This window comes from Coenobita brevimanus, chromosome 84, assembly GCF_032717465.1.
Source record: "Coenobita brevimanus isolate Jiangsu-jjx chromosome 84, ASM3271746v2, whole genome shotgun sequence".
Lineage (NCBI taxonomy): Eukaryota > Metazoa > Arthropoda > Malacostraca > Decapoda > Coenobitidae > Coenobita > Coenobita brevimanus.
This window is the reverse complement of record NC_137037.1, coordinates 48,842,303-48,867,247: the sequence shown is the minus strand read 5'-3', so window position 1 is coordinate 48,867,247 and position 24,945 is coordinate 48,842,303. Positions and strand designations below refer to the sequence as shown.

General features: G+C 41.7%; 1 protein-coding gene across 1 annotated transcript in view; it reads right to left on the bottom strand.

Moving 5' to 3' along the window:
- Nucleotides 1-457: 457 nt before the first annotated feature.
- Nucleotides 458-24,945, bottom strand: part of LOC145410172 (dynein axonemal heavy chain 3-like) — a 115,787-nt gene continuing 91,299 nt past the window's right edge. The window contains exons 60-79 of the mRNA XM_080280371.1: nt 23,456-23,614; nt 22,683-22,831; nt 21,308-21,544; nt 20,547-20,738; nt 19,468-19,629; nt 19,222-19,364; nt 18,238-18,412; nt 17,069-17,211; nt 16,295-16,358; nt 14,815-15,028; nt 14,121-14,371; nt 13,079-13,251; nt 10,985-11,144; nt 10,261-10,449; nt 6,803-7,011; nt 6,203-6,356; nt 5,206-5,451; nt 4,263-4,346; nt 1,699-1,831; nt 458-657 (exon numbers count right to left, since the gene is read on the bottom strand). Of these exons, the coding sequence (XP_080136497.1) occupies nt 458-657; nt 1,699-1,831; nt 4,263-4,346; nt 5,206-5,451; nt 6,203-6,356; nt 6,803-7,011; nt 10,261-10,449; nt 10,985-11,144; nt 13,079-13,251; nt 14,121-14,371; nt 14,815-15,028; nt 16,295-16,358; nt 17,069-17,211; nt 18,238-18,412; nt 19,222-19,364; nt 19,468-19,629; nt 20,547-20,738; nt 21,308-21,544; nt 22,683-22,831; nt 23,456-23,614 (3,437 nt within the window). The remainder of the gene's footprint in view (nt 658-1,698; nt 1,832-4,262; nt 4,347-5,205; nt 5,452-6,202; nt 6,357-6,802; nt 7,012-10,260; nt 10,450-10,984; nt 11,145-13,078; nt 13,252-14,120; nt 14,372-14,814; nt 15,029-16,294; nt 16,359-17,068; nt 17,212-18,237; nt 18,413-19,221; nt 19,365-19,467; nt 19,630-20,546; nt 20,739-21,307; nt 21,545-22,682; nt 22,832-23,455; nt 23,615-24,945) is intronic.

Sequence of the window (24,945 nt, the reverse complement as noted above, 5' to 3'; positions counted from 1 at the left end):
CCCGGGGCTAGGTAGCTGGTCTCGACATTTAAGATGAGAGTGACCAGCCTCACTCATCCCTGTGTGGCATTACATGAGCAATCAACCCCAACCACTCCTTGGATATAAACCTTCACCGGCTCAATCCGACTGGAGTGCAATAATTACCCATCAAACCACCAGGTGCCAAAATTTGGCTATATGGTTACCACCCGGCATAGTAAATGGTTTCCTGGTGTACAGGAAACCATTTGGCTTGTCACTCAGAGTAGAGTCACCCACAGGCAGAAGGAAAAGGAAAGAAAGACAGAAGAGGGAGTGTAAAGTCACTTGTAGGCAGAAGGACAAGGAAAGAATGAAGGAAAGAACAGACAAGGATGGAAGGAAAGAAGGATGGAAGAGAGGAAAGGGCAGACACCTGATATATATATATATATATATATATATATATATAAAAGGTGTTATGGTATCAAAGGGGTTAATCATCAAGCTGAGTGAGAGCAGCAGTGCCCCGACAGATCCAGTGTTGGGATGGGTGGCGTGAGGGTAGCATGAGGTCCAGGATATAGTTGGAGGAGTGGCCTGTGGTGGAGAGTGTGCCACCACGCTCACTGGTGCGGTAAACAGGGCACTGGTATCTTCCTTCAACACTGCCACTTGGGCTCATCTCACTTTCATCTGCAAACACCAATCATTTTTAGCTTCTATTTTGCTTTGGTTTTCTGAAAAGTTGATGACTGAGAAGGATCAAAATAGGTATGTGGGAGAGAAGTTATTGCAATAAGTAACACATGCAATTTACACGTAAGAAGGCAAGTTTAAATATACCAAAAATATACAGCATAAATTGTATGGTTCCTTTCAAATTTATATGGAAGTAGAGAGGTTCAAAGCATTTTCCCCCCAAAACATGAGATAATCCCTCTTTTCTCTGGGTGTCATCTCAGGCACTGTGATGTGAACAAATGCCTGAAACAGTCCCCTTGTCATCCTACTGGGGATTAGTTCTCAGAGGCAGGTGTATCTGTGTTTGATGAGGGTGCACTTGTGTACTATGGTGAAGTCCCAGGAAACCATGATTTTGGTGATGGCTCTCTACCTTGGCACCTACAGCAAGATTAGGACAGTTTGTTTAATTCCATTCAATAAGTTTTACTGGTATAAATCATCTCACAGGCTAAAACAAAAAAATTAAATATAAGGACCTTTGCAGACTCTGGCAGTGTGTGTTCTTACTTAACGGTATTCTAAAAGTCCTGAATCAGGCTTGTTAGCTATGTCCCATCTTTTGTTACCGTTTTGTCAAATATATACACTTTTTAATTTGTAAATAGTTTTTGCACACACAAATTCATCTAATGGGTTCCAAGAGCCAGTTGCTATCATCAGAAAACAGTGCTGGCTTACATTTTTGTCACCTCTTACTTTTTGTGATGGTTATGGGATTATGGTGTCTGGCAATGGAGAGATAGATATATAGAATGGTGCTGTATCAGTGCAGCGTGTAGTGGTCATACGTGGGCAGTGTTATGTACTAGTGTGGGGTGTGATGTTGGCAAAACGTGAATGGTAATGTATGAGTATGGCTGTAATGGTGGTGTGGTGGTGATATGTCAGTGTGGTGATGGCAATGTTATGGTTTGTATTGGTGTGTGGTGTGTTGGTTACCATTACATATTGGTGTGGGTGTGGTGGTGAGGTAATGAGAGGATGGCATACCAGTATTAGGTGTGGTGGGCAATGCTGCAGGCTGGAAAAGCACTATGGGCAGGGGATCATGCAGCTGCTTACTCTTCATCTCTGCCAGACAGCGCTGCTCTCGGTCCCAGCGTGCACCCTCCAGGAAGAACCCCTGCATACAACACTTACAGTCACATTACAAATGCTTCCATATACAGTATGTACAGTATTAGTAAATTCAATGTATTTAATAACAACTAATAACCAAACACATTGTTATTCAATGCTAATTTGATTTAGTTTACTGCTGAAGGAAGGGCGGTGGTGAACAGTGGGGATATTAAAGACACACGGACAGAGCATTACAGCTGGTTGTTGAATGAGGAATTTGACTGGGACAGGGAGGGTTTGGAGCCTGCAGATCCACTTTTTGGCCCATGGCCTTTGATTGATGCTGCTAAAGTGAGCAGGGCCATAGGCAGGATGTAGGTGGGTAAGGCAGCAGGTGTGTCTGGGTCGACTGCTGAAATGCTGAGAGCCTCAGGAGAAATAGGAGTGAGGTTAGTCACTGACTTGATCAATACGATTATATGTAAGTGTTTGGTCCCAGATTATTGGCTGAGGAGTGTAGCTGTAAATGTATACAGTACAGGGGGAAGGGTGATGCCCTGGAAGGAGAAATTTATTGAGGCATAAAGCTTTTAGACCAGATAATGAAGGTAATGGAGAGCGTTCTAGAAGGTATGATTAGAGAAACAGTGAATACTGATGAGATGCAGTTTGGGTTTATGCCAGGCAGGGGGACCACTGATGCCACATTCATTGTGCAACAGCTTCAGGAAAAATATATGGGAAAGAAAAGGGAACTGTACTTTGTTTTTGTTGATTTGGAGAAGGCCTCTGAAAGAGTCCCCAGAGAGGTGGTGAGGTGGGCAATGAGAAAGCTTGGGATCAAAGAGTGGCCGGTTAGGGTTGTTATGACCATATATGTGGGTGCTCACACCCAGGTTATGGAGATCTGAGTGATGAGTTTTCCGTGAATGTTGGTGTGCGTCAGGGGTCAGTCTTGTGCCCCTTGTTGTCATCATGGTACTTGAAGCCCTCTCACATGACTTCAGAAATGGACTCCCGTGGGAGGTATTGTATGCTAATGATTTGGTGTTGGTTGCAGAGAATGAAAGAGAGGCAGAGGAAAGATTTATGAAGTGGTGAGATGGAATAGGGCACAGGGGCTTAAAAGGAAATGCAAATACAACAAGAGTGATGGAATCTAGAGCTGGGGGTGGTACTGTCAAGGAACAGGGATAGTGGCCATGTGCAAAATGTCAAAGGGCGTAGGAAGTAATTCCATCTTGTGCAGTGTTTTTGACAGGTGGGTGCATGAGAGATGTAGTGGTATTAGAGGTAGACTGCAAGATAATGTTGATTTCATGTGTGTGGTGTGTCAGGGAGAGCATGTGGATACTGCCAGGCATGAAGGGATTGAAATTGGTGGTGAGTCTCTTGTGTGTGTAGAAGGGTTTTGTTATTTGGGAGACATGTTATGTACTGGAGGTGAGGCAGGAGATAGCTCTGTGGCTAGAGTGAGGAGTGGCTGGAAGAAGTTTAGGGAGCTGTTGCCTCTCCTGACACTGAGAGGGCTCTCCCTCCGTGCTAAGGGATCTTTGTACAGTATGTGGCATGTGTTAGGAGTGTATTGCTATATAGTAATAAGACCTGGGCAGCAAAGGAAGAGGATATTTGCAGGCTCATACATACAGCAATGACAATGATTTGGTGGATGTGCAGTGCATCCTTGAATGCAAGGCCTGGGGAGGCTAGGTTTACAATGGAAGAGTTGAGAGGTAGGATGGGACTGGAGTGTATTGGTGTTGTGATGAGGAGAGGTAGATTGAGATGGTTTGGGTATATGGAGAAGATGGGGGATGATAACTGGGTGCAGAAAGTGAGAAGTGTTAATGTTGGGAGTAGGGTAGTGACAGGTAGACCGAAAAAGACCTGGGATGAGGTTGTTGAGTGTGACCTCATGGTTAAGGAATGAAAGAGAAAGCTGCCAGAAATCGAGCAGCATGGAGAGCCGCCATTAGGTGACCAAGGCCGATGCATGGAAGCATGTTGGAGCCTTCAAAAACAAAAATGAAAATGAAACTTTCCAACTACAGTACATCCATTATACTGTCATATATAAAGATCCTATGTGGGGCTGACTTCAAATGGCACTGACAAAGATTTTTTCAAAAAACAGAAATAACAAGTGCCAGGTAGCTTTACACTGAGTGTCGTGCCTAACGGTTTCCTGTACACAAGGAAACCATTTACAATACTGGGTGGTAACCATATAATCAACCCATCTGTGTTCCTTTCATGTCAACAAGTGGGTTGGCAGAGGTCTAATGCCCCTCTCCATAAAACAATTAACTCAAAGACAAATGGCCACCCCTTGTGGGACTGTGGCATCTGGCTGCAGGAGATAGAATATTACTTTCTCTGATGCACAGGCTTCAAGGCTGGGCTACCATCAACCAGTACTTTTAAGTGAAAAGTGTGTACTAATTTATGAAGTATACCAATGTGAAGTGCGGCACTGGTTCACGGGTACTGACCCAGGTGTAGGTTCCCCCTTGGTCCTGGCGAGGGATGATCTGGTATATGACATTGTCCCTCCTTGGTCTGGGGCTCTGTGCTGGCTCACTTTCTTCACATGTACTTTCATTTCCCTTGTCATCAGCATTACCTTCAGGAGGCTTGTTGCCTTTCTGTTAAAACAGGAGTAAAATATATATGGCCACTTTTATTCACTTTGAGCATACCCTAATTTTTGTTTTACCACATTAATAATGGTGGTTCCAAGGACTCTCTCACTCCATGGATATGATGACCATGCAAGAAGACTAATGGGCATACCACTAAACACTGGTTTTGCTCACTAAGTTATTGTAGTCTTACTAAAAATGCAGACGGCAAAGAAGCAGAAGTGACATTGTAACCTACAAAAGTTGCAATAATCCTTTAGTCTGCTGTACTGAAATAAATAAATTATGAGCAATAGGCTCTTAGGAATCTGGTGACCTAATGGTAAAGTTGTTCTCCAGAGAAAATATATACAATAAACTCTCAATTATGCAGCGTAATTCAGCCAAGGCCTAAGCCATATGTTGCAAAACGCTGGATATTACATAGTGCCCCCTAATCAGCTCAACATTCGGCATTGTGTCGAATATTGCATTATCATCCATCTCAACCCTCTATCCTAAATACTTTCCCATGGGTAAAAGATGAAAATTAAGCATGAAAGTACAATAAAGTGATGATAAAATACAGTAATACAGTGCCAGTTGACTACTGTTTACGAGCCAGTTCATACACCTCAACACCGGATATTGCATAGAAACGCTGGTTATATCCAGTTTTGGTGCCAGATATTGCATAATTTCACAGGATATTGCTTTAACAAAGCCAAACCAACAGTGCCAGATATCGCGTTGGGCTGAATGTTGTGACGACAGATAATTTAGAGTTTGCTGTATGTTAAGCAGAAGTTGTGACCCTCACCTGGTCTCCCTCATTCTTTGTGTTGACATTGCCTTTAGTTTGTCCTGACCCATTCTCAGCACCAACCCCGTCCTCAGCCTCAGCATCAGAGAGGGAGGCGTCATCCTCAGGGTCAGTGTCAAGAAGGTTATACTGACCCCGCATGTTGGGGGTCGGCAGTCGCTCTAAAACCTCGGGCAATTCCACAAAATTGGGTCGTATGCACTCCTGGATGATGTCACTTACTTCCTTCTCCATCACCTGCAAAACAAACACCACCTTGTTACACTCAGCATTATGTAAATGCCCTATATCTAGTAACTATATACACACACAATACCTACCTCAGACATATTGTGCAGTCCACTCCTTCTTATTTCTTCCTGTTCTATTCTGCTTTCATTTGGTGTATGTTCCATATCCTGAACATTTTTTTCATAACCTCTCCCTTGCATTCTTAACAAGATGATGTTTTTATATCATTTTACCTATTGCTAGTTGTCTTCAAACAGGAATTTATAAAATAATGGACAAACATTAGTTATACAACACTGTGTGCAGCATACATGCTATCTGATAAATCATCACCCCTATCTTCAGGTGGGTGTGAGGGTTAGGATGATGATGATGGTTACCCATGCATACTGTATTTACTTCATTAGACCAGTCAACTTGATAAGTACCAGGGTAGGGCATTATCAATACAGTGTATTTATTGCATTAAAATATACACCTGGATACTATGATGCACCATTAAATTTCTGTGTACTTCATAGTTTGTCATCATTACATTTTCACATTTTTATGTTCTTTTCTGCCATTAATTCATTACTGCATTAAATTACAGATCTACTGTACTGCCAATTAGAATTTCATTGCTCCATACATAACTGGTCTGCAAGTTCTTTCAGTTCACAGCACCAAATCTATAGGAAAGTTATGATACTTTGGAACACATCTCTGACATATAATGTGGACCACATGAATCTGCAAAAAACATCACTGTATAAACCTTGAATTCAAAGTAAATGCGGTCAATAGGGATGGCATGGCATCTGGCGTAGTTCTGGCGTATCCCAGTGAGGAAGGTGTGGGGGAAAAAGAGGCCCGAGAACCAGAACACATCAGGAACGCTCTCCTCTGCCCACCGCTGGAAGAACCTCAACCTGACATCAAAAGTAACAAAAGTACATACTGCATTAGTTTTAATTCAGTGGCAGTTCATGAATTATAACTGAAATAAGAGTTAACAGCAACAACCAAGCCTGTAATACCCCCTTTGAGGCATACATAACTAAGGCTGGGCTACTACAGTACAGTACATTTAAGAGTAGATGACCATCCTACTTGCCCTGATGGCATTACATGATTGAAAAACCTGCCAGCTCTTGGGGACAACCTAATCATGCACCATAGCCATCACTCCAACTGAGACATTCTAACCACCACAGTACAATATAGTAAACAACTCTCTACACTAATTTACGTCTATATCTTTATATTTAACCCCTCCAGTTCAACCAACCTTTTCTAAGCTGAAAGAAACTGTCTAGTGGATGCATGAATAGAATGGAAAATACATCTTTGGACTGAAAGGCTTAAGTAGGCTTGCCTGTGCAGGAGGTCACTGAGATAGGGTGCAAGTGTCTTCCTGGAGGGGTATGAGCGAGCCAGCCATGCCGGAGGGACGTGGCCCACCACCAGAGCCTGGTAAGTGGCCTCAGCCTCATCAGACATCAGGCTTTCCCCACTCACACCACGCTTCACTGCCTTTACTGAGCAACGGATCTCTGCTGTCAGTCGGTTGAACCGCAGTAGCTCCTGCAAGTTTATTCAACACCTTCTTTAATGTCAGTGTTACAGTCTAGCCTATGGGACATAACCGGAAATTTTGAAGCTGGGGTTACGAGTAGATTGCCATGTGCTGCATGTGCTGTTGTGTAAATGAGTGAGGCAGGGTGAGAAGTGAATAAGCAGACATATTCCACTGGAATGGTAATGCTGAGTGGGCAATCCTGTATTATGCCAAACTGAACTTCTACAGGGTGCATGCATGAAATAACAAATAAAGTTCAAAAGGTCATTATTCACTATAATAATGATAGAAGAAAGACTCTGCCCCCAATGATTTATTGCAGGGAAAGAAAAATGAATGAAATAAATCATTAAGAGATGAGCTGCTGAGATGAAAAACCCTTGATTCCATCTCACTGAGACTGTGTGGAGTGACACTATCCCCTCTATGCGCACACACATGCACACACACACACACACTCACACACACACACACACACACACACACATTCAGGGAAGAGCTGCAATCCATAAAAGAGCATAATTTTATTATTGTGTTCTCAGGCTCACCTGAAGAAAATAATAAAACACACATATGAAATCATCTTATTTGCTGAGGTCACAACTTAAGACAAAAGTCTTTACTGAACTCAGTCTCATCTGAGATGGATGACACCACAGGACAAAACCTGCCTTGTTTCTTTCTATACTATACCTTGTTAGCTGCATCATCTAGAATCTAGATACATGGCTACAATACTACAAAAAAAAAAATCTTATATTGGTTTGGAAGCAAGGTTGCCATGAAATAGTTCCTAGTCTTGTCACTTTCATGGTAACATTAATGTAAAGACTGCCATCATATCAATGGAATATGATCTGAAAAGAACACTGACCATGGAAAATCAAGGGGAGAGAGAAATTGTCAAGCAGGAATATATCAGTCAGCCATGAGGTTGTCAATGTCCATTTTAATACTGTAGTGGCTGGGAAAACTTAGAAACCTGACACTAACTTTGAGAATGAGATTTCTGGACAAAGTGAGCCCTGAGGATTTATAAAGTATAATAATGGAAGCATGTTCAGAGACTAGTGAAGAGGTAAAAGGAGGTAAATGATGATCTAGGAAGAAAAATAAATGCAAACTACTCTGAAAATAGGAAGTTATTCTGGAGAAAGGTGCTGAAATGTAGAAGTGACAGTGGAAAGAAATGTGAAAGTGTGAAGGATGTAAGTGGTAGATTATTAACCCATGGGGATGAAGTAAGGACCAAATGGAAAGAATATTTTGAAAGCCTGATAAATGGGAAAAGACAGAGCAGAGAGGATGTAAAAATTATTGGTTTTGGGGGTGTACAGAGAGGGAAACATGACACTTGCACAGGTGACGAATGCTGTGAAGCAGCTGAAAAATGGGAAAGCAGCTGGGGTTGATGAGGTGTATGCAGAGATAATTAAGTGTAGTGGAGAGAGCAGACTGAAGTGTTTGTTGGAGATACGTAAGAAGGCATGGATGAGTGAAACTGTGCCTGTGGAGTGGAAAAAGGCTGTGACTGTACCCCTGTACAAATATAATGGTAAGCGAAGTGAGTGGCATAAGTTTATTGAGTGTTGTAGGGAAGGTATATGGAAGAAATATTATAAAGAGAGATATCAGAAGTCCTAGTGAGTGATGAACAGGGTGGCTTTAGGATTGGCAGAGGATGTGTGGATCAAGTATTTGCAGTGAGACAGATAGTGGAGAAGGCATGTGAGAAGGACTGTAAGGTATTTATGGCATTTATGGATCTGGAAAAAGCATACGACAAAGTAGACAGAGAAGGATTGTGGAAGGTTTTGTGCATGTACAGCGTAGATGGTAAGCTGCTAGGTACCGTTAAGAGTTTTTATGATGGTAGTGAGGCATGTGTAAGGGTAAATGGGTATCTAAGTGAATGGTTCATGATCACTGTGGGCATGTGACAAGATTGTGTGATGTCCACATGGTTGTTCAATATATATATGGATGGTGTGATGATAGATGTAAAAACATGAGTAATGGAGAGAGGGATGGCTTTGGTAATAAATGGTGAAGGATGAAATATCTCAAATTTGTAGTATGCTGACGGTGCAATGCTACTTGCAAATACCGAACAAGAGATTGGTAGACTAGTGAAGAGGTTTGCTGATTGCTGTGAGCATCATGCCTTGAGAGTACTGTAAATGTAGAAAAGAGTTAAGTGATGGTAATCAAGAGAGAAGGCAACTCCCAGTGTGATGTTACAGTAATGGAGAGTGACAAACTGGTGAGAGAGTTCAAATACCTGGGTACAGTGATAGAAAAGTGAGGAAAATGTGCAAAAGAAGTGGAAAGTAGAGTGACACAAGGAAGGAAAGTAGATGGTCCTATGAGGGTCTTGATAAGAAACAGAGGTTTGAGTGTTGCAGCTGTAAGAGGCTTATATGAAGGAGTGTTTGTGCCAGCTTTAACATATGGATGTGAGACTATGGTGTGGCATGAAAATGAAAAGTCAAGAGTGAGAGCAGTGATGGGACTGCTGAGGAACGTATGTGGAGTACAGAGAGAGGATAGGATACAAAATAATGTGATTGATGAAAGATGCGGAATGAGGAAGTCTGTGGATACCAGAATCAAAGAGTGTACTGAGATGGTATGGTCATGTGGAGAGAATGGATAACTACAGAGTGGTGAAAAAGGTACAGTATACCTGCGCAAATTTGAAGGAGGAAGGAGGTGAGGTAGGCAAAGGAGAAGGTAGAGGGATATGGTGGATGAATGTGTGAGGAAGAGAGGTATGGAAGTCACTGAGGCTAAGAGGCTGACAAGAGATCGACCTGGCTGGATGAATGTTGTGAGACAAAGTGCATGATGAGGGATTTGGCACCCCTTTTCAACATGACAGCATTTGGACTGACTCTATCGGATACATTTAAGTGAGGCTACAGAATGTGGTGAAAGTTTTTGGTGTATCAGACAAAGCCAGGATTCCAGGGCTTGAATGGCGAATAAGTGGAAGTGTGGGCCACTGGAGTGGGCAAACTTGGGCAGTCTGGATGTTGCTACTCCTTGCCCTGCCCTAGGGTGTGGGAATGGAGTTCCAGATGATGATGTTGATGATGATGATGATGTTGATGATGATGATGATGATGATGATGATGATGATGATGATGATAATGGGCAAGGGATGACATGTAAGAGAAAAGACTGAAAAACACGGAAGCTGACTAGATGTAAAGTGCCATCTAGTAAATGAGAACAGAGCCATCAGTAATTACCTGCCTAAGAACAGTGTTGAGGGACTGAGTGTACATGATTGGGTGCTTCTCTTCAGCCAATGCTAGGTCAAACTGTGGTGGGAGGCGAGCCAGGATTTCACAGGTAAGGTCCATAACAATCCCTGTAGCTGTATCACCACCCAGGCTACTACCTAACTGTGGTTCTAGCTGCATCACACCATTAAACAGCTGCAAAAATATAATCAGTTACAATATTTCATATACAGCAATTTCTTGAAAATGTTGGTTGAAGAAAAGGGGACTAACACCACAAGCGACTAAGAAATTTTAGATGATTAAGTACTGTTAGTTTTAAATTTGGATCAAATGACAAAGAGACCAACCCTATTAAAAGACCAAAACAAATATATATTATCATAAGAACACATATGAACCAAAAAAAACAGGGAATCAGAACATTACATACATATTTCCCATGGCTGCATGTTACTGAAACAACTTTTTACAAGGCCAAATAAGCTAATTTCATTAGTAGTGGGCAAGTTTTGAAGGCAACCTTAGGAAGATGGTATTCAGTAACTTAAAACACCATACAGGCATCAGAATTGGTGACTAGAGGAGTCATCCCAGACTCAATAAATTTAGAATGGCAATAATAATGTAATTTACAAATGCATTACACCAAAAAAGAAAAAAAAAGGCATCACAAAACAAGGACTTGCTGTAGAAATGTCCCCACAGCACCTCTCCATGGCAAACTGACCTGCTCTGCCTCCCGCTGGTCTTTGGCCAGGTCAGCATTGTCGTGTAGGCCAAACAGCTGAGGTGGTGATGTTAGTGGCAGGGCCGAAATATGGTCCATGTAGCCCTGCCACGTGGCTGCTGATGGGACCTGGTATTCCTGCACTCCACACACCTCGTACCTGACACAGATAAGTACTCTGCGTGTGTTTGGACGGGGGAGAAGGCACGTACCAGTGTGGGGAGGGGGGGGGCAGTGTCAAGAATCTGGAGTTAACAAAGGCATATACTGAACAGGGTTCACCATTAGCTCCTTGAATCTGGTGATGATTTTTTTTTTTAGTTTAGTCTTGTGAAGGTAAATACAATTGTGAATGCATATTAATGAAGCTTTATGTACAGGCACACTGATTATTCAAAAATAATTTCACTAATAGCCTACCTGACTGATTATGACTGTCGAAAGTCCATTACGTTTAACCCTTTCATTCTGATGACAATATCTTTGTTTCTCTTAAATACAGTAATCCTTTTAAGACCCAGACGCCCAAGTCCCAGACACCTCAAGTCCCGGATATTTTGGGCTTGGGTCCAAAAATGTCAAAAAAAAATGTCAAAAAAAAAATATATATATCTGTTAATCCCTGCTCTAAATTTGTCACGCGGTGACAAACAACTGTATTTTGGTGTGCAGTTCCGGCAACGTCCGCTAGAGTGCCGCTGCATCCTCCCCATTTCCCGCCTACCTACTGTCGTGACTGCATGCTCGTCACCATGGCTACCCACATGATCAATCTGACAGTGAATAAACTGCAATACCTCGCCACTAGACCACATGGGAATTTACAGTGTTGTGCAGTGTTATGAAATTAGAATTCAAAGTACAAACGAATTAAGTGCAGAGTGCAACACTGGCGTGTTGCAACTGGCATGACGCAAGTAAGAACAGAATGTGCAGCATTAAACAATTATAATTCACAGTGCAAAGGATTAAGTGCAGTGCAACACTGGATTACAGTAAGTGCTTCAAGTGCACCTTCACCACTGTCAGAGCCATACAGGAGGCAGATTAATCTTTGCGATGGTCATGGACATGTCATAAGTACCCTAAACATTGCTAAATATTTTCCTTACTCACTTCTAATTTCTCATTCTCTGGTTCCTTTTCATTTATTTTATGGTTTCTGTTCTTTATTTGTGTGAAAAGGGTCTTAAATAGGTGCTGTGCATGTCCAGTAGGGAGTTATTTAGGTGGCTTTCAAAGTTAGGTTGGGTTGGGATCTATAAGTACATGTCCAGGGGCATTTTTCCCAAGTCCCAGACAAGACCAAGTTCCGGACGTTGCTTGGGCTCTATTACATTGGATCTTGGAGGGATTACTGTACCTGAAAATGAATTGTACGCCTTTGGAGAAACCATTTAATGCAATAGAGTTAGAAACAGAGTCTGTTAATCCTTCACAACCTGATTCCTCTCTCACACAAGAATAAAATCACAAATACACCATCAGACTGAAGGGGATGAAGTATCTCATCCAGGTGAAAGTCAGCTATTGTCCAGTGCATTACAGTGAGGTTTTACTGTCACCCAGGAGTGGTAGGTGGTGGCAACCATCATCCACTCACTTAATGTAGTGCTGCCTACCATACTTCCTTCTTCACATTTATCATTCTACTTTGTGTCTGCCCTCCTTTCTTCCAACTTTCCTCTTTCCTTCCTGTCACTTTTATTATTCTCCTTACTCTTCTTCCCACTTCAGGTGGCTCTACACAGAGTGACTGGTCTAATGATTTCCTGTAACCCAGAAGACCATTTACAATGCTGGGTGGTAACCATATAACCAGATCATGGGGTGAAATGGTGCCTACTATAGTGCCCTATCATCTGGGTGGAGAGACACAAATGCAGCATCCACCCAGGAACCAAACCTCCACACTTTTCCCTGTGCTTTGCTGTAGCAAGGCACTACCAACCACAAGGGAACATTGGTTTACAGAATGGGACGGCCCTGAAGGGGAAGTTGCTTGCCTGTGGTTGATGGATCTTCATGACCAGACAGGCTGGGATTAAATAAAAAAAACAACAACTGTTATCTAGGAAATCTGTGCATACTTACGTCTCATCATCAACAATCTGGTCATTAAAGAAGTTAGTGAGGAGGGAGAGCAGGAGGCGGCGGTCCCTGGAATCAGTAACACGGCCTCCATAGTTACACTCCCCCGTCAGGTAAATCAACGCCTCTAGAGGCACCGTTGACCCTGCGCCACCCCACCACTCACACATCACCATCTACATAGTGGGTGGAAGAAGGAGACTTAGGCCCCTTTTTAAAGTGGCACTGAGTTTTATAACATTTTTTCCTCATTGATTTATGCTGGACATTTACACCTCAGTATACTGATATGAAAACTGACCCTGTCCCACCACACCACTCACATCATCATCTGCACAGTGAGGGGAACAAGAAGAGTTAGTTCAAGAGAAGAGATATGGGGTCAGAAAGTGGCACCATAGTTACAATTCCCCATCAAGTAGATTAAAGTCTCCAACAGTAATGCTGACTCTGACCCACCCCGCCACTCGCACATCACCATCTACATGGTGGTGGGAACGAGGAAAGCAAAGTCATATGTTAAGTGGCTTTGGAGATTTCATGGTAACTCTTAGTCAGTCACTTATTTTGGACATTACACTTCATTATTCCCTTATAGGTTACTGATGTAATGGATGTTGACATTAAAGCTATGCTTACCCTATCCCACCACTCACACATCACCATCTACATAGCAGGTGTAACAAGGACATATTTTTCATTTTATTCTTGATTCTACCAGACTATTTTATTCAGCTTAGGTGAGATTCTTCTGAATTGGAGGTGTTATATACAGCCTTCTATCTACCTATAGGCAGATGCCTTAATCCAGTATGAGGTGACCACACACAAATCTCCTCCATGTTGAACTGTCCCCTGCCTTGAAATGACGAAAAATTGAAAACATGACTACTAGTATGCTATATATTTAAAAAAAGGGAATAAAAATAAAGTATATCATATGAAAGTAAACTAAACAATACCTAATATAGACTATCAGTTCACACCCAATCTGTACTGTATTACTGTGCACAATATTTCTTTAACAAAAATGTCTCTGTAGTACCTGCAGCTGCCGGACACTGATGCTGAAGTCTGACTCATTGAACTCGTAGGGAACATTCCATCCCAGAGGCCCAAAGTTGCGCCGCTCCTGCACTAATGCATGGAAGAAGCTGAGACCAAATATCAAGCGCTGGAAGGTCCTCGGGGTAGGTGAAGAAGTGAAGAACTCTGGGTCACTCATGGGATCACTGCTGTACGTCCTCAGTAGGTTAGCACGGATCCCACGCGGGGGCTCATTGGTCATTTTTATGCCTGAGGGGTTAACAGTTCCATATCATTAACTCCCTGAATCCAGAAGACATCCTTATTAATTTATACCTGCTGATACTACAGTACAACAAGTTTATTCAACTCTGGAAAGGGGTCTTTATTAACTCTTATGGAGTAATCAAGGCTATACCCAACTCCTCCTGTTTGAATAATTCTCTCCTATGATGAATAAAATCATCTGGAGTTAACATGAACAAACCAGGAAATACACCAGCCCATCCAGACAGCAATTGTATTTTTTTTTTTCTTTTTAACTACATTGATTACAATTTGCTTTCAAAATAATTCTAACTGGTTATTTCAATAATTTTATTCTTTATCAAAGAATACGTGTCTCCATATCTGATCATATGCTTTGTGTAGGCTACTCTCTTTGTTTTCAGTGCTTTTCATTAAGCTAACATTACAATATGTTGGTTTACTACCATCCTGCAGGAGGGAAACAGGGAAGGCTGTGGTGGGAAAACTGGTAAGCCAGAGTCTGAAGTCAGCATGGGTAGTTTCACTCTCAGTGTCAAGGACCTGGCTACTCAGCACCTCGAGGCGAGACATCCAGGAAGCAGCAAGGTGACAGTTCTGCAGCACAACCCACCACCCACTCTCTGCACCCTGCACCATTAGGCTCTCGGCATCTCCACCCTGATAGATGGTGCTGCCATTAAAGTATGTTGGGGTTTTACAACAATGACTGGTGGAACAAGTACATTTCTGCCTCTACCCTTAATACTTCTATAATATTACAGGTCATATTAATACTGATACTGATACATTACTGAACTTCTAATAAAGGCTGTCACATAACCACATGGCTGATATGTACTGGTATTATCTGGAGAGTAGGGTCACTTGTATGATGAGGAATGAGAAGGAAACAATATTTAAGTGAGAAAGGGACATAAGGTTTATAATATTGTGGAAAATCATATTTAGGACTTACATAGGCCACTGTAAAGATGACTAACACAGGCAGTTTCAGATGACTGTTAAAAGAGATGTTTAACACAGAAGATGGAAACAGTTTATCCCAACCTGTTATCTGCTCTCACATTCAAACAGTACATACACAGCAGTGTCTGTGCAGTTATAAGAGAAAGAATGCAGTAGATGACAGACAATGCAATAATCCTGAGTCAAAACTATCCACTAATAATGTGCTTGGAATAAATGTAGTCATGTCAGTACAAAAATCCAAGCTCCTCCTGAAACACTGCAGTGCCAGATTACACAAATTACACTTCACCTGGAAGTCTGTTGGTTATAATACCTGGTCAGAGTGACAGCCTTGTACAGGTTCAGTCCCCCAGAAGTGACTGTAGGTTTTTCTATTATGTAATGCCAACAGGAGTATGCTGGTCTATACAGTACTAACCAAGTTTCCCATCATACCTCAACTGGGGTAATGTGGGACTGGCTGTTACTGATTACTGTTGCATTTCACTGATAACAAGGGTCTGCTGCAAGAAACAGTATATGTACTACAGTGGAGAAGATAAGTGGGTCAGATCCCAAGTGGCTTGATACAGAAATTTCCAATTTTTGTTTCAGAACTCTGATTAGGAAGTTTTAAGTTTCATTTTGTCCATGGTAAGAGCACCAGAAACTGAAGACTAAAAGTTTTAGCAAAAAATGCGAAATACTTTCAATGTTTTGAGTCCCACTTCACCTCATCTCATAAATATGAGATGAGGTGAAGTAGGACTGTTCTCACATATTATGTGAGAACAGTAGAAAGACATGATGATGATGATGATGATGATGATGATGATGATGATGATGAAAAGCATTCACAGATACGTTTCAGAAACATCTACAGGTACTTAAATTATAATCAACTTTAAATCATAATCAACTCATGTTATGGTCAGCAAGTTAAATACATGAGTACAAGGCTGGCATTCCACTAACCTGGCCTTGTCCCAGGGAGATGACATGGACCTCCTCCTCACTCAGTCCTCGCTCTTCCGCATATCTGAAGTGAAACATCATTTCAAGACTGTATTTATACCTGAAATATAAAACAATGTTCATTTTTATGTTCACCAAAGTTTTCCACAGCATTAGTCTTCTCCATGTAATGACATAACTACTGAACATCCTTCATTATTTTTCATTTTCTTATGTGTCTCTTGATCTTATGGCCTTTCTTGGAGAGATCATAACACTTCTCTTGCAATATCAACCTCTCAAAGGCTGAGTGTGATGAACTGACTCTGTGCCTTCTTGAACTCAACACAGTTACTAAATATGTGCAGGTCCCTGTGCAGAGCACAATGTAATAACTGAAATGAAACTTAAAAAATTGCTCACACTGTCCTGGCCGAGATTCGATCTCAGGCCCTCGCACTTGATACGCACACACGTTACCACTGAGGCAAAGATAGGATCCCCACCTTTGCCTCTAGGCAATGCAGGCTTTTACAGTATACACCTCATTAAATCAGCATGTGCATATGTGCAACTATGGGTAGGAGAAAAGGTCCCCACATCCAGATCTTTTAAAAAGGGTGTACAGTAATGTGAATGGGATGTATTAGGAACACATATTCACAAGTACCGTGCCGTTGAGCCTTCTATACTGAAAACAATGGAAATGACGTTGTATGTAATGATACTGAGATTAGATCAAGTACATGCAGCCAAGGGAATGTGGAAAGAAAAAGTAATTTAACTAGCTCTGACCTGCGAAGTGCTGCCACAGGGTCAGTGCCAGGAGAAAGAATGAAGATGAGGGGTGTGTGGCAAGTGGAGTCCTCATAGGATGAGGCAATGCTGAACTGTGGTGGTGACAGGTACTCCTCCCCTAGTTGCTCACCTATCATGCCCTGTAAGTGGTTGAAAAGTGAAGGATGAATTTCAATCAATCAATCAATCTCTCTCTCTCTCTCTCTCTTAAATTATGGAAAAACCTCAATTAAACTTACAAACAGAATGTCTCACTTTATCTAACACTGCCAAAGTTTTATCAGCTTAGGATTGATATCCTCATGGTGAAGATGTCAACATACTGTGTGTGTGTGTGTGTGTGTGTGTGTGTGTGTGAAAAAAAAATATATATATATACTGTATATATACTGTATGTATATATATATATATATATATATATATATATATATATATATACTCACCATCCACTCACTCGACGTAGTGCTGCTCTCGGGTGTCTGCCCTTTCCTCTCCATCCTTCTTTCCTTCCATTCTCTTCTGTCTTTCTTTCCTTCGTTCTTTCCTTGTCCTTCTGCCTATGGGTGACTTTACACTCCCTCGTCTGTATTTCTTTCCCTCATTCTTTCCACTTCCTTCAGCCTGTGGGTGACTCTACACTGAGTGACAAGCCAAATGGTTTCCTGTACACCAGGAAACCATTTATTGCACTGGGTGGTAACCATATAACCAAATTTTGGCACCTGGTGGTTTTGTGGGTAATTATCGCATTCCAATAGGATTGAGCCGGTGAAGGGTTATATCCAAGGGGTGATTGGGGTTGATTGCTCATGTAATGCCACTCAGGGATGAGTGAGGCTGGTCACTCTCATCTTAAATGTCAGGACCAACTGCCTAGCCCCGGGCTCCTATGCTCCTCATGGGGCAATGTAGGATTGGATGATGGATGGATGGATGGATATACCTGTATATATATATATATATATATACAGTATATATATATATATATATATACAGTACTGCCTCCAATTTTGCAAGAACAAGAACCCTCACAAAATTGAAATTTCGCAAAGTTCGAACCATAGACTACATGTTTTATAGGCAAATTGGTTGACACTTCCCCAAGGTAAGCACATTTTCCCAACTTTTGTCTCGACTTTACCCTGTGTGGGGGGAGGGGGGTATACCTGTATTGCAAGGGTGATTTTATCCGGCCTGATGCACTTAATGATGGCGAGGCGGTGGAGAGGTGAGACTGTGTGATAGGGTGGTGGCAGTGGGGCCAGGTGGGGAGCAGATGACATGTACACCTCCTCCCATGCCTCCACCTCCCTTGCAACATGCTCATGAAGGCCAAGCAAGCTGAAAAGTACAGGTACAAATTGCATTTCTTCAGGGCTAAATTACATACTATTATAAATATATAAAACTTATATCCTGATGGTTCAACATTTAAAGACATCTTGTGGTTTTCAATCATGTAAAATGATACCAGGGGCATAGACTGATCCCTACTCTTAAGTATTCTGGACTAGAGTAGCCTAGCCTCATGCCCCTATGCTTTGATGATGGCAATATGGCACTGGCAAGTTACCAAAATTTAATTTTTGTCTTCAAGGCTAGACTACCACAGTCCAAACCATTTAAGCTATAGGAGACCAGCCTCAGAAGTGTTTAAATGATAGAAAAACCTCCACCATCGCTTTTTGTTTGCACATGTTCTTCTCTGAACTCAAATCTCCATCAACTATGCCATCAAGGTAAATTTTAGTCATGACAGGGAATGAAATCATAATATAAAAGTGGTGTGAGACAGACTTAGGGTTGATGGTGGAGGACAGGGCAACATGGGGATGATCTGCTCATGCCCATTCTCTTCAGAATTAAGGCCTCTGTCAAGAGACAGGCAGACAGACAGACAGAGAGATTGACTGACTGACTGACTGACTGAATGAAGAATGACTGACTGATGGACAGATGGATAGAATGATATATGGATGGATAGACAGACAGATAGATAGATAGATAGATGAATAGATAGATAGATATTGATACACAGAAAGACAGATAGACAAATAGATAGACAGGTAGATAGATAGATAGACAGGAAGATAAACAGACAGAGAGACAGACAGATATATAGACAGACAGACAGAAAAACTGTTCCTGACCTCTGGCACTGGCCAGCCAGTATGAGTTTTGTCCATGCCTTGTCTGAGAGCCAGGATACTGGAGGGGGTCCTTGTGTCTCCTCCAGAAGGGTTCCTCGCCCACCCATAAGCAGGAACCTCCATAACTCATTGTCCACTGTTCCCTGTACATCATTAACACCATTATTATTATAAGTCATCACCATTATTAAATAATTTTCTCTGTATTTTCACACAAGGTATACATAGTTCAGCTCAAAGGCCTACCTCAGCTTGTTGGAGTCTGACACAGAGCATGAAGGAGAAGAGGAGCTTGTCTCTCTCGAACAGTGCGCGGCTGACCGAGAGGAACAATGCTCGGGTGAGGTGTGTCTTGAGCTGGCAGATTCGGGTATCAACATCGTCACTCGGGCTGGAGCTGCGGATGGTCTGGTGAAGGTAAGATGGTTGTTGGGAGGGAGAAGTAATGGATAAATGAAGCCTATGGGGTTAAATGAAGCAATACTGGAGGGAGAAGTGAAGGAATGCTAATGGGAGAAGTGAAGGGGAATGTTAAGAGGGAAAGGAAAAGGGAGATGTGAAGGAATGCTAAGGGAAAAAATGAAGGAATGATAAAGGGAGAAGTGAAGGATAAGGAAATGTTAAGAGAAGAAATGAAGGAATGCTGGGGACAGAAGAGAGGGAAGAGGAAAAAGTGGAAGAGGTGCAGAAAGAGAGAATGGTGGGGCAGAAGTGAGGGAATAATAGAAGAAAGTGTGAGGGAAAAAGGAATGATGGAGGTAAAAGTAAGAGAAAGTGGAGTGGTGGAAGGAGGAATGGTGAGGAGGCGAATGAGTAGAAGAGAAGTTAATAGAGGAATAATGGTGAGAAATATAAATTAAGAATGAAATGATGAAGAGATAAGAAAATGAAGAAGTGAATGATGGACAGAAGTAAAACAAGGAATATTGGTGAAAGCTGTAAACACAGAAGAGGATGATGGAATGAAAAGAGAGTGAGCAGGGGAAAGCTGGAGAGAAAGGTGAAAGAGGAAGGGAATGAACAAAGTGAGAAGTGAGTGAGGAGAGAGATGGATGTTCAACAGGTGCTCAGTTTAGGTGCTGATCATGATCTGTGCTTCAAATCCAAACACAGGGGACATGTGGACTGACAGCCACTGTGATAAAGCTACCAATTTCTGATTTATAACATGAATGTTGGATGCAGTTAATCTGCACGACATTACATAGTGTCTGCAGGAATAAGGCAGAGATCACAAAATTTGCTACACTGCACTTTTATCATGGTTTTCTAAATTACTGTCAGAAACTATGAACTCTCCTATATGGACCAATCAGCCTTAGTACCTGAAGATACAGTGAGATAAACCAGGTGAGAGAGAACTGGTACATGGCCTCCACTGCAGCCAGGTCTGAGACGCAAAAGAATAGGACTGTGGCATGGACAGCGACGGGACGGTAGGCTCCCCTGGCACCATCTATTTCACCCTCTGTCTGTTGCACCACTGCCTCCTTGGCACAGATCTCCTCTGACAGCACCTGAGGGGAGAGGGGACAAGAGAGTATACAAAAATAGCATGTGCTCTTTATCTTTACTTTGACTTTAATGCACATTTTATGAAAAACGGAGGATTCTGTGGACAAGATAATGATGTTGTATTTGTAATGGTGAAAAACAAAAGAAGGCAGTGATAAATTATCAATGAAGCTTTCATCAGTTATGTGAAACCTAACATAGTTGAGCTACTTATCCACTTAATTGCCTACAAAAGGTTTGTATATAACTCTCTTCTCCCATAGTCATATCATTAGGAACTACTACCACATGATGACAGTTGCAATATGAAGCTGGTTTCTTGTTCTTTCAGTCTGCTAGATCTCTCCTAAGCTGAATAAAAGTCTTAAAGTCACTGGCAGTAGTCAGCATAATATTAAGTGGTCATCATACTGAAGGGGTTAAGCATTTACAAGATCAAGTATTATTTCAACACGAACATAAAATGTGAGCAATAGCTGATTAGTAAATCCATCCTTCCATTTAGAATGCATCATGAAACACCACAACCAAAGTGAAAACAGTACTGTACAGTTGTCTCTGATATACCAACCCTGCTGGAGCTCATAATGTCAATAGCCTTTTCATCTTCCAAGAGATTCTGACCAGCAGTAGAGAGAACCTGCAGGATCTTCTCCTGTGTTCGTTGCAGCGCCCGCCGGTTATGTGCCGACTCCATCAGTAGGCGGGTCTTCTTCTCCTCCAACTGTGGCCGCTCATGTGCCACCACCAAACCCAATAGCTGATTCTCCAGCCCAGCCTCCGTTATCAGGAAATTGATTACGACCACCTACCAACATATAGTAACATATTAAAACAACCTGACAGAATTTTCTATTTTACAACAACCTGGCAGTAAGAAGTAGAGATGTGCTGTATCTGTGATGTGTATAAACATCTGGCATCACTCTGAGCATTTTACTCTCACCTGGTAACATTTAGCATCATTTTACATTATCTGGCAGCAGTGCCAGAGTTTTACAACCACATGATATTTCTAGCATTTTTCTGCCTTCTGACAATATCTGATGAATGACAGGTTGGGGCAACCATGGTCCACTTTCTCAATGTAGTGCTATACCCAAGATTCTACTCTGAGTAGGAAGCCAGATGGTTTCAAATAACCTAAGAAACCATTTACTATGTTGGATGGTAACTACAGGACCATTTTATAACTAAATGGATGCCCAGTAGTCTAGTGGTTTAAGGTGCTCCAATTGGATGTGATCCATAAGGGTTTACATTCAAGGGATGGGTGGGGTTTACTGATCATATAATGCCAATCACAGAAGAAAAATTGGTCACTCTCTCCTTAAACGAGAGGACTAAGTAACCTCACTGTGGGTCCTTACACCTCTGATGAGGTACAAGAGAACTGGATGATGATGATGATGATGATGATGATGATGATGATGATGATGATGAGTATGGTGATGCCAGAAATCAGGATAACATACATCTAATTTACTCATTCTTGAGAAGAACTAAAGGCAGAAATGACATACCTACCTAGATAAGGAATGGATTTCAACATGCTTTGTTAATCAGGGGAAAAAAAAGTAATTCAACATGCTTTGTTAATATAGTTATAGCAAACTTTAAGATGTTAATCAGCCACTCCTAAGCTGCATAAAATCATCTGACAGCAGTCAGATTATACCACCTAAGGTTACTCACACCCTTAAAGGGTCCTGTGGAAAAGCTGGGGCAAAATGTAACAGACCACCTGAACAAAGTAGGAATGACTTAACTTGGGGACATAACTTAGAATATTATTTCTTACAATCAGAAATTCTCTGGCTTTTCTCTTTTTACCCCTAATTCATGAACCAGAATCAAGACTCACATGAAGTTATTGCACTTAATGTAGCACAATGCCTACCCACATCCGGCTGCTTGTGCCTTTACTTGCCAACAGGGGAGCATACCTTGACTGTGACCTGAGGCAGATAGTGAGGGTTGCAAAGGCGGGTGGTGAGGTAGAGCCTGAAGTCCGGGTGGTACTCTGTGGTCACCTCCCCCAACTTCACCTGATCCACACCTTGGTGTTGGTATGTCTCTCGCAACAGCACAGGGTCTGGCAGCCATTAATATAACTAGTCAATCAACCAACCAGGTAATCTCTCTCATAATGCTTTATAATGAAAAACTATACACAATACTGTATCAGTAATTTATATGAATGATAACACAGTGAACATTTAGTCTGCACTAGGTCTATCTATTTATCTTTCTACCATCCAGTGCTATACTGCTCCATCAGAAGTGAAGAGGCCCAGGTACCCTACTTGCATTAACACAGTCCAATGGTCAGTTCAGGCCATTTTAAGTCTACTGAGGTCCTTCACATTCATTTTGGCTATATCAAATAAAATTTTCCTGCCGTTCACTTCATGTCCATTCAAGTCCTGCGCATCAATCACATTTTAGGCAGACCAGTTTTGGCCCAGTCCACTTCAAGCCCATTTAGGTCATTCACACTCATTTTAGTCTCCACAGGTCATCCCTGGCCCATTACCTAAGACACATCACCATCTAGTGATTGAAATGCCCCAGTCAGAGTGATAATCATGTCATGCCCACAACTTCAATCCCCATGAGAGGTGACTAGATTTTTTTTTTTACCAGGTAATGCCAACTATGGTGGTCCAGCCTTGGGTTCCCAAATCTCAAATGAGTGATATGAGATCAGCCTTTTTACCTAAGACAGGGTCAAGGTCCTCTGCAACTGCCTCTATGAGTAATGGAAGCCCCCTCTGCAATGCCGCCTCCAACACCTGCAGGAAGTTTGGGTCGGTCTGCTTTACCACACGCAGACCATTCTCGCGCTCCATGTTCACCACCCACTTGTTGGCCTGGCCTAAGAGGGTGGGGTAGAGAGTGAGTAGAGAGATAGCTGGATATAAAAATCATTAAGTTGAGATATTGGATGGAGTGACAAAAGAGACTAGCATCAAAAGGAAACCCTACAGTCTGGAGATGTACATTATTTTATATTTATTGGTGCATTTTTTATCTTACTCTTGCTACTACCTAATGATTAAATTTAAATAAAGAAGGACTTTTATTTGGAAAGGAGTTAATGAATGCTATATCCAGCCCTTTTAGTTTGAAAAGTCTATCCTTGACTGAATAAATTCATCCAAAGATAGCAAGAATAAAACAGAATGTACATCAATGGATTGAAGGGGTTAACGCCTTTTTGTAAGAGCCATAGGGGATATATTCTAGGATTAGGCAGTGATCACAGATAACTTCACCAAGGACAACATGGAGGGACAAAGTGGATTTAGTACAGGAGTGAGAGTGGTATGTCATGGTAGGAAGGATTGTTCCCGAAGAGAGATACACGAGTGCAGATCCTTTTACCCAGGCCATTCCTTACTGGATGAAGCAGGAAGCAACAGATGCTTATATTTTATACATCCATTCCTTCTTTCCACACTGATTATTTACCCACACATCCTTCCTTCACACCATCTGTTATAAATATCAAATTATCAGTACACAGGTGTTATGAAGAGAAACTAGCTCTGAATTGTTGTGACAACACCATATGACCATAAAGGAGTTCCCAAGGGACATGTAGTACCTGAGAAAGTGCTAACTGAGGTAATTTTTACATACACTTGCTTCCAGGACAGACTAATGTTAATTATCACAATCAACATTCAGTGAAACATCTCCAATACAGTATTTACAAAACATCCCAGAAGAGTAGGTAATGTACACATTAATGCAAGAGCTGGTGACATATACAGTACTGATTTGCAGGGGCACTCTGTTGAGGCTAAATATGATGGCTGCTACAGTTATCATATGTACAAGATGATTTAACTTAAAAGAAAGTCTTAAAATAATATTTAGTAGGGAGGATCTAAAAATCTTGATGCAGCTTGTAAAAGAAATAAACTAGGAATTAAGTCTTTCCTGACAGGCACTGTTAGCAAACTGGACCAAACTGTATCCAAGACTATGTTCTACTGTAAGCAAGCTAGCAAACAAAATCACAAAAAGAAGAAACTGAGTATCACTTATGAGGTCAAAATGTCCACCACAACCAAAGTTTCAAACCACTGATCAGGGGATGATGCAGACCACATGATGAACATGCTACTGTTGTACCATTCAGTTACTGTGGCTCCAATCTGCACTCATACTAATTAAAAAAAAAAAAAAAGAATGAAAGGA